Source organism: Macrobrachium rosenbergii, chromosome 10, assembly GCF_040412425.1.
Source record: "Macrobrachium rosenbergii isolate ZJJX-2024 chromosome 10, ASM4041242v1, whole genome shotgun sequence".
NCBI classification, from domain to species: Eukaryota; Metazoa; Arthropoda; class Malacostraca; order Decapoda; family Palaemonidae; genus Macrobrachium; species Macrobrachium rosenbergii.
In genome coordinates this window covers 72,092,207-72,102,175 of record NC_089750.1, presented here as the reverse complement: position 1 = coordinate 72,102,175, position 9,969 = coordinate 72,092,207, and the positions used below count along the sequence as shown (strand labels likewise).

The following is a 9,969-nucleotide window of genomic DNA, read 5'->3' as shown; positions in this document are numbered from 1 at the left end:
GAGAGAGAGAGAGAGAGACTTAATAACAACAAAAGGTATTCTGTTGCATTTCAGTTCACGTAATATGCGAGACATGACTCAAATTTTAACAGAAACACGAAAACATAAGAGACATTCCAATGGAAACTCAAGTGACCTAAATACGAAATTGGTAAGTAAATGGGGTGCCAGCAAATGTTCTCGAGTCTTGGTGGCTCATTATGAGTCTTTAATAAAGGCCACTAAAATAAGAACACTAACCTCCATTCTCGTCATGGAAATTTCTAAAAACCAACTCTCTTTCATTTTGTCTTCGGCTACTTTCAAGAATTTTGTGAATTTCGCATTAAAAGCCTCAGTATTTTTTTTTCTTTATTTTTTCCCATTACTCGTATGTCTACATGGAAAGAGCAGGTAACTGGCGTCTAGTCAAATACCTTTGACTTTTATGAACGCTATCCACCTCTGCGTTCATTATATTTATTAATTTCGACATTATTTTTATTAATTTCAACTTATATTTATTAATGTCAACGTTATATTTATCAATGTCAACATTATATTTTTTTAATTTCAAAATTATATTTATTAATTTCAAAATTATATTTATTATTAATTCCAATAACATGTTTATTAATTTCAACAGAAAAGGCGTATCAGCTGATCCTTGGCTAGACCTTTTACAAACATTAATCATCACTTACATGCAAATAAAGTTACTGACACGTAAAACACCTCAGAGTCATCATAGTGACTTGTGCCACAGACGAGAGAGAGAGAGAGAGAGAGAGAGAGAGAGAGAGAGAGAGAGAGGGGGAATATAATTTTGTTAATGTAAATTTGTTAAATGTGTTATACACTTCTCTTATGAATTTTTTTATATTGCTATACGTAAAGATCACCTTTTTCAGTGTTGACAAATTCTTTACACAGCTTAAAGTAGAGAACCCCTTTTCCAGTACTGAAATATAAAGAAAATAAAATAGCACCTAAATGACCTACTTCAGTAAAAAAAGAAAATAAATAAATAAATAAAGGAAAAACGCACGAAAAGCCAATCCATCAGTTCTCCAATTCACACTGCCCAAGCGACGGACTCCATCAAAGGGGTTCCTCCAACTCTCCATCGCGTCGTTCGCTCGGTACTTCGGGAGGCAAATTTCATACTTTATTAGCAACCGGTTGAGTGTGTGTGTGTGAGTGTGTGTATTCGAGCGTTTTGGGAGTTGCGCACATTATTATCAGAAGTCCTTCCTCCTCCTCCCTCCTCCTCCTCCTTCTCCGCCCACTTCTGAACCCCAGCAAAAGGGGAGGAGGGGCAGAGGGGTGGGGGAGAAGGGGACTCTTTGGTATTTTTTTTTTTATTATCATCATCAATATTTTCTGGAAGCAAAGGCACTAAGACGCGCCGTTGAAACTCTCCCACTCCGTCTACGTTAGTCATGGGCTGCGTTCACGGCCATTTGAGTATGGTTCGCCTGTCTGGAGGTCCGTCTCGGTTGGCTAAGGAGGAGGAGGAGGAGGAGGAGGAGGAGGAGGAAAAAGGTGGAGGAAGAGGAAGAGAATGTGTAGAAAGAGCAGGAGGAAGAAGAGGAGGAAGAGAATGTGGAAAAGGAGGAAGAGGAAGAAGAGGAGGAAGTAAAAGTGGAGGAGGAGGAAGAGAACGTGGAGGAGGAAGAATAGAAGTTGGGAGAGTAGGAGAAAAAAAAAGAGGAGGAAGCAAAGGTGAGGAAGAAGAACAAGGAGAAGAAGAAGTGGAGGAGGAAGAAGAGAAGGTGGGAGAGGAGGAAGCAAAGGTGAAGAAGAAGAAGAAGAAGAAGAAGAAGAAGAAGAAAGAAGAAGAGGAGAAGCAAAGAAGTAAGAAGAAGAAGAAAAGATGGAGGAGATGGAGGAGGAGGAGGAGGAGGAGGAGGAAGTAGAAAAGAAGGCGGAGGAGGAGAAAGAGGAAGAGGAAGAAGAAATGAAGACAGAACGCAGGAGGAGAAGGCTAGGCAGACCCGGTCTGACCTTGCATATGATCGGAGCTGTTGCTGTTCGCGTGGTCGGGTACATGGCGTTCGCATTGATCGAAATCATGGGGTCTCGCGGTGGCAGCATTGACCAGCCGCAAGAAACTTGGTGGTTTAAGCTCCCCGGCCCCCGCTGATCCTCCACTTTTTTTTATAGTGCAACTTGTAGTTGATTTTTAAAGCAGTCAATGTTGCCCTAGTATATGAATCACAGTAAAGAAGCAGGAGTCCTTTCCATTATTATTATTATTATTATTATTTTTATTTTTTTTTTTTTCTTTGAGATTGCTTGAGAACATTTTTTTCTAGAACGGTTGATTTCGACGCTGAAAACTAACATACAAAGCTGATAGGAAAAAGGATCTTGGGTGGAAAAAAAGGGTATTTCTCTTGAAACGTGTTAATGGGAACACTGGGGAATTAAAGAACAACAAAATAAGCGACTTCTCTACAAGCTAGAGAAATTCGGAAAAGTCACAGTAAATATACTGTCTCCAACGGCAAGTAGACAAATTAAACTTTTTGTTCAACATGTGTTAAAATCTGAGAAAATTGGCGAAATTTTTATTGAGGACACATTCAAAAATTAGCAGTCAAGGCTGCATTTTCATAGAAATTTACTCTCTCTCTCTCTCTCTCTCTCTCTCTCTCGCTCTCTCTCTCTATAGCCAGGGGCTAAACTTTAAAAAATTGATACACTTGCCAAGTATTACACACAAAAACAAGCAATAATCAAGTCATGCTGTCAGGCACCAATTTCCGAAAAATACAAGTAAAATGATGATAGCTGTCTCGATATCAACAGATGCTCGCTGTATTCATTTACAAATTTATGAATCAAGACTGACCTCTCTTGAATCCTGCAATCATGAAAAGGATGGCAGTACTTTCAACGGGTTTTTTTTAGACCACAAAAAATATATACTTATTTCCCTGCAATGAACTGAAACGTAAACGTTCCATATTATCGTAATGACACATGTAGACTTTGACAGTTAATGCCAAGAACTAGATCTGTGCCACTTAGCAAAATAGGATTTTGTATACTTGATATTTTCCGCACTTTAAAACGGTGAATATTATCGATCGACTGCCTTCGAGGCGATGACTTTTACGGATGATTCTCTCTCTCTCTCTCTCTCTCTCTCTCTCTCTCTCTCTCTCTCTCTCTCTCGACCATCTGTTTACAAAACGAGCACAGCAAAAAATAGTAAGCTCAGCTTACAGCGTATATTATTAAAGCGACTATGAAAATAAGTTTAAGTCCGCCTGGCCGAATAAAAACATTTTACTTTAACGTAATTTGTTAATGTGAAAATCTAAGGGTATATTATTTCGGAGATTTTATAGTACATATATCTTTCGTTTCTGACGCACGTTGCAAAACAGAATAGATAAAAAAAAAAACAGCAAAGTGAAGTCTTTTTTTTTTTTTTTTGACGGTACATACAGCATCAGATTTCACTTGCGCAAATCGCGATTCTTTTAAGATAATGCTGTTCCCAGTCCACAGGAGGTTACAATTCGGATTCATCAGCCAATCAGATTCAAGATAGAAGCTTCGGTGATGACGCCTAGGGATATTTACCGTCAGCTCAAAAAAAAAAAAAAAACTTACTCAAACTAATTCTACGGCAAAACTTTTCTGAGAATACCACGATACGCCTACAAGTACCCCGGTATATACGTAGGTGGGTTATTCTATTACATCTATTAATGCATACAGTCGTCTTGTATGACCCTTTTAACCGTTGAAATACTTTTCTAAATTCTAAATTCCTACCAAAGTCTGTGAAATTCATTGTTCTGTTTCCAGTACACTCTCTTTTGAGTAGCATTGCAACCTAACTGGCAAATTTGGAATCTAAGTTACTTAGCTCTCTCTCTCTCTCTCTCTCTCTCTCTCTCTCTCTCTCTCTCTCTCTCTCTCTCTCTCGGTCGGTGAGCATAATCAACTCGGTATTAAGGCTCATTCATGCGAAGAGACAATATTATATGATGAAAAACTATAAATAACGTAACGCATTTTGAATATAGCTAACATACACACACACATAATGAAGACACAAAGGCAACATTTACACTTACACACAAACTCACACAAAACATATATATATATATATATATATATATATATATATATATATATATATATATATATATATATATATATATATATATATATATATATATATATATATATATATATATATATATATATATATATATATATATATATATATATATATATATATATATATATATAGAGAGAGAGAGAGAGAGAGAGAGAGAGAGAGAGAGAGAGAGAGAGAGAGAGAGAGAGAGAGAGAGAGGAAGAAGGCTATGTATTCGAAACGACTATCTCCAAGCGGGAAACATCAGCATTATTTTGAAGCGAGTGAACGCATTCTACGGGTTTGCAACATAAGATTTCACCTTGTTTTAAATCCATACACAAATAATGCCTCGATTGTTAAACTTCTAATCATAATATGAAATAAAGATGATACCGATCAACGCTGGGTAATAATAGATAGAAATAATAACAGCACTTGTTAATAAGGCCATTAAAAACCTGTAGTAGCTAAAAAGTTATTGTTACTGGAAACAAACTATAGTCTAATGCGACAAAATTAACTACATCAAACCATATAAATATGACTTTCACAGAGGGAGGCATGTTATATATTTAGGTAGAAATATTATCTTTATGAACATATTGAGTTTCAATTTTATTTATTCGATTTTACGCCTTTAACTGCAAATCACTGTAGCAGGTTGTAACACTACTCAAAAACAGTGTATTGGAAACAGAACAATAAATTTCACAGACTTTGATAGGAATTTAGAATTTAGAAAAGTATTGCAACGGTTGATGTAGAAGGGTCATACAAGACGACTTAATAGATGCAATAGAATAACACACCTACATAACCATGAAAATATGCAAAGTATTTTTGAACCATTTATATCAAATTACATGTTCTCGTAAAGAGGAAGATAAAAAATTGTAATTTTATATAAATGGTTCAAAAATATTTTGCATATTTTTATACATACCACGAGTGATATAACGTAAAACGGTGTAATATGTATGTGTACAAATTATGTTCTATTGCATACCACACACACAAAATGTGTATATATGTATGTATATATATATATATATATATATATATATATATATATATATATATATATATATATATATATATATATATATATATATATATATATAAATATATATATATATATATATATATATATATATATATATATATAAATATATATATATATATATATATATATATATATATATATATTTATATATATGTATGTATGTATGTATGTATATATATACATATATATATATATATATATATATATATATATATATATATATAATAAGCATATTAGTGTTTACTAAAAGGGAAGTGCGTATTTATAATTTTCCACCGTTGGAACGGGTATCGGAAATAGCAATTTACAAGTATATCCACAACGAAAGTATGCAAACATTTACTGCAAGCAATTATAAGCTTTTAATCCTCACCACGCCAATTTAAGTAAATTTTCAGCTAATTCAGAAAACAAATAAACAAATAACCAAATGAATGAAGGTAACAGTCTTTGCATCCTACACCAGCCGGAAGATACCAGCGAGCCCAAAGTGGCATCAAATTCGATAACTTTATCTTCCGAACTTTTCAGAGGAACGGAGTCCAATGGAGAAAGACACGAATTAAAAGTTGCCCCTCCCTACATGCATATTCATTTGGTGTATTCTTTCTTCTGGTATTTGATATTAAGGGGAAAATCGATGCGGGGGAGGGATTAAGGGAAAGAGAGAGAGAGGGGGGGTGGTTAGTAGGGGTGGACTGAGGGGGTGGAGGGGAGTAATTTGCATCTGGCCGTTATCAGCGAGGAGAGAGCCCCGTCTCCCAATTACATTTTATTAAACCCCCACAAACGCCCGTCAGGAGAAGAACTGGACCCCTCCATTTTATAAATCAGCCGTTATCGGGCACTGCTAATACCTCGGCGCAGGATAATTATTGTGCGGGGAACGATGGCTCCGAGCCAGCTCGATGAAGCAATCACAAGCAATCAGGCACAGCTTGGCAATTACCCTAATGAAAAGTCTCGGCGGTAATGCCTGCCTGTGACTTACGTCGTCCCCTCCTCTGCTTCGGGCGCGCACGCACGCCAAGAAAGCGCTTGTCACTGGCGCTTACGTCAATTGACGCATCCGCCGCTCCCTTCGTCGGGCCGATATGCAAAAGCCGCGTCAAACGCAGCCTCCAGCTTTATTATTAAAAAGGAGGAGGAGGAGGAAGAGGACGAGGAGGAGAAAGAGGAGAAGAAGGAGGTGGAGGAAGAAGGAAGAGTTAGGAGAAAACGCATTAAAAGAATCATGAAGTAGAAGAGAAGTTCCTTTGTTTTGGAGAAGGACGCGGAAGTTATTCGACCGTTGTCAGGAAAGAGAGAGAGAGAGAGAGAGAGATAAAGCAAAAGAGAGAGAGAGAGAGAGAGAGAGAGAGAGAGAGAGAGAGGGGATTAAAAAACTTTGTAACTATTCTTGGATGATAAATAGCAAAACTAACTCGGAGAGAGAGAGAGAGAGAGAGAGAGAGAGAGAGAGAGAGAGAGAGAGAGAGAGAGAGAGAGAGAGAGAGGTTCAAAAGTTGTAACTATTCTTAGATGATGAATGGCAAAACTAACATGGAGAGAGAGAGAGAGAGAGAGAGAGAGAGAGAGAGAGAGAGAGAGAGAGAGAGAGAGAGAGAGAGAGAGACAGAGGGTTCAAAAGGTTGTCACTATTCTTAGATTATAGCCTAAATGGCAAAACTAACAGAGAGAGAGAGAGAGAGAGAGAGAGAGAGAGAGAGAGAGAGAGAGAGAGAGAGAGAGAGAGAGAGAGATGACTTGAGGAAACTGGGATTGCTGTCCATAAAATTAGTGATTACACGAGAACGTATTTGCGCTGTTTAGAAAGCGCTCTCGCTTTGTAAAACTCAAAGTCTTGAGTTCAACGGCCTTTTCTAACACCGCTTTAGTACCAAACCAAACAAGGATACAATACGCACAAACACACACAAATTCAACCTACCTAAGCAGGCAAAAAAATAGACGGAGGCTTTTAAAGGAAGGTCTTTTGGGAACTTTCACAAATTAGCACATCGGAGACCTACCTTCTACGCTTATCGGGTTCGGGTTTCGGAGAGGTATTTACAGATCTGATTGAGGCCTTGCAAGGAAAATGTATGATTAAATGGTTAAGGGGGCAGAGACCTCAGAAGTACCACGAGAGAGAGAGAGAGAGAGAGAGAGAGAGAGAGAGAGAGAGAGAGAGAGAGAGAGAGAGCGTTCCAAAAAGCCTGTAACTATTCCAAGGAAAATGTATAATTAATCGGTTTATGGCCCAGAGACCTTGAGAGAGAGAGAGAGAGAGAGAGAGAAGAGAGAGAGAGAGAGAGAGAGAGAGAGAGAGAGAGAGAGAGAGAGAGAGAGAGAGAGAGAGAGAGCGTTCCAAAAAGCCTGTAACTATTCCAAGGAAAATGTATAATTAATCGGTTTATGGCCCAGAGACCTTGTAAGTACCACACGAGAGAGAGAGAGAGAGAGAGAGAGAGAGAGAGAGAGAGAGAGAGAGAGAGAGAGAGAGAGAGAGAGAGAGAGTTTCAAAAAGCCTGTAACTATTCCAAAGAAAATGTATTCAGATGCCTTAGAAGTACCAAATGAGAGAGAGAGAGAGAGAGAGAGAGAGAGAGAGAGAGAGAGAGAGAGAGAGAGAGAGAGAGAGAGAGGGTGGTCTCAACACGTCTATAACTATTTTTAAATGATAAATTGATAAATGGCAAAACTAACAGAGAGAGAGAGAGAGAGAGAGAGAGAGAGAGAGAGAAGAGAGAGAGAGAGAGAGAGAAGAAATATCTGTAGCTATTCTAGATGATAAATTGATATACAGCAAAACTAACATGAACAGAGAGAGAGAGAGAGAGAGAGAGAGAGAGAGAGGGGGTGGTCTCAACATATCTGTATCTATTCTTAGATGATAAATGGCAAAAACTAACACGAGAGAGAGAGAGAGAGAGAGAGAGAGAGAGAGAGAGAGAGAGAGAGAGAGAGAGAGAGAGAGAGAGAGAATCTCACAACTTTCAACGAATAATAGTATCATATTGCACCCACCTTGATTGCCTGGCCACCACTAAGGCAATGGAGAAGATCAGGCCAATCTGAAGTAATTTCCAGCACTTACTGTCGAGGAGAGAGAAATTATTATTCGCCCGAAGGATTGATGGTATAGACACAGATAATGACGAACGACTTCCGACATCTTTACAAAAGCTCTTTCTTTATTCCGTAATTACTCTTACCGTGATTATTGTATATTATTGAGTCTTATTTATTAGACCAGGGGTCAAAGATCTCTTTACATAAGTAAGAAACCTATAACAGTAATCACCAGTGGTGATTTTATTTTCATATTTTTAGTTTTCTGTAAAAGAAAATTGTTGAGGTGGCTTTGTCTGCCCGTCCGCACTTTCGCTGTCCGCCCCCAGATCTTAAAAACTACTGAGGCTAGAGGGCTGCAAATTGGTATGTTGATCATCCACCCTCCAATCATCAAACATACCAAATTGCAGCCCTCTAGCCTCTGTAATTTTTATTTTATTTAAGGTTAAAGTTAGCCTTAATCTTGCGCCTGGCAACGATATAGGATAGGCCACCAGCGGGCAGCGGTTACAGTTTCATGGGCCGCGGCTCATACAGCATTATACCGGGACCGCGGAAAGGTAGATCTATTTTCGGTGGCCTTAATTATACGCTGTACAGAAAGCTCGACTGCGCCGAAGAAACTTCGGCGCAATTTTTACTTGTTTTTTCTCAACCCCACAGTAATCTGAGGTGATAAAAATAAAACTTTCTCTCGCCAAAACCAAACAGGAAAAAAAAAGGTTTTTCATTGCATTGTTGCTGTTACTAAACGTTAGCATTATCGCCCAAGTTCGAGAGAACAACGGATTCATCATGAGAGATCTCCATGAGAGAGAGAGAGAGAGAGAGAGAGAGAGAGAGAGAGAGAGAGAGAGAGAGAGAGATACTCTTGATGATATCAGACTGCACATTACTTCTCTCCAGATTATTAGTATTATTTCTCTCCGGATTATTAGCATTATTTACCGGAGACTGGATTCATAATCATTGCCACCTGTCCGTGTTCCCTTTACATGTCATATTTTTATACATTATCTCGCTCCCTTTTTCGAGTTCTCTCCTCAATGTATCTTTCGTTCCTCATAAATGCTTCTTTTGTTACCCATGCATACTTTTGTTTCTCATCCAAGTTTCTTCTGTTCCTCATTCTTACTTCTTTTGTTTTGTGATTCTGTCTCCGTACCGCTTCCTTAACTTCATTTTGCAAAGTTTTTAAAATTACTGCAAGGCCAGAATATCTTTATTTTAAACACAATCCTTCAAATTTTACCCGAAAGGCCGAAGTGACGAAAAACATGAAGCCGACACACTAGTGAAGGCTGGAGAAAACAGACAATTTTGTCTACCGAAAACACAGGCTTTGATGACCACAGCCGTTGCGACGCCAGTGTACCCAAAGAACGACTTGGCAGCAAAGGCACTTGTTGATATGAAAGACTACGTGAACTAAAAAAAAAAAAAAAAAAGACGGCGATTTCAAGATTGCCAAAAAGAAAAATCAAAATAAAAAGACACAGAACTAAGTTAACATCAAAACAATTCGTAAAAATAAAAATAAAACGCAGAGGAAATCTTATATCAATATCATTATTACTATTCAGAAGACAGACCCTTATTCGTATGGACCAAACCCACAGTGGCCACCGACTTGAAATTAAACCTTCCAAAGAATATGGCTTCATTTGACAGAAGTTACAGAAGATAATAAAAAATACAGAAAGAAGAGATCGGTCATTAGAAAAGAAAAAAAAGAGGCTGCACT

General features: G+C 37.9%; 1 protein-coding gene across 1 annotated transcript; it reads left to right on the top strand.

The window, feature by feature from the left end:
* Nucleotides 1–1,421: 1,421 nt before the first annotated feature.
* Nucleotides 1,422–9,657, top strand: LOC136842384 (uncharacterized). Its single transcript, XM_067109641.1, has 2 exons — nt 1,422–1,836; nt 9,485–9,657. Exons 1-2 carry the CDS (start codon nt 1,422–1,424, stop codon nt 9,655–9,657), a joined length of 588 nt encoding a protein of 195 aa, XP_066965742.1.
* The last annotated feature ends 312 nt before the right edge of the window (nt 9,658–9,969 follow it).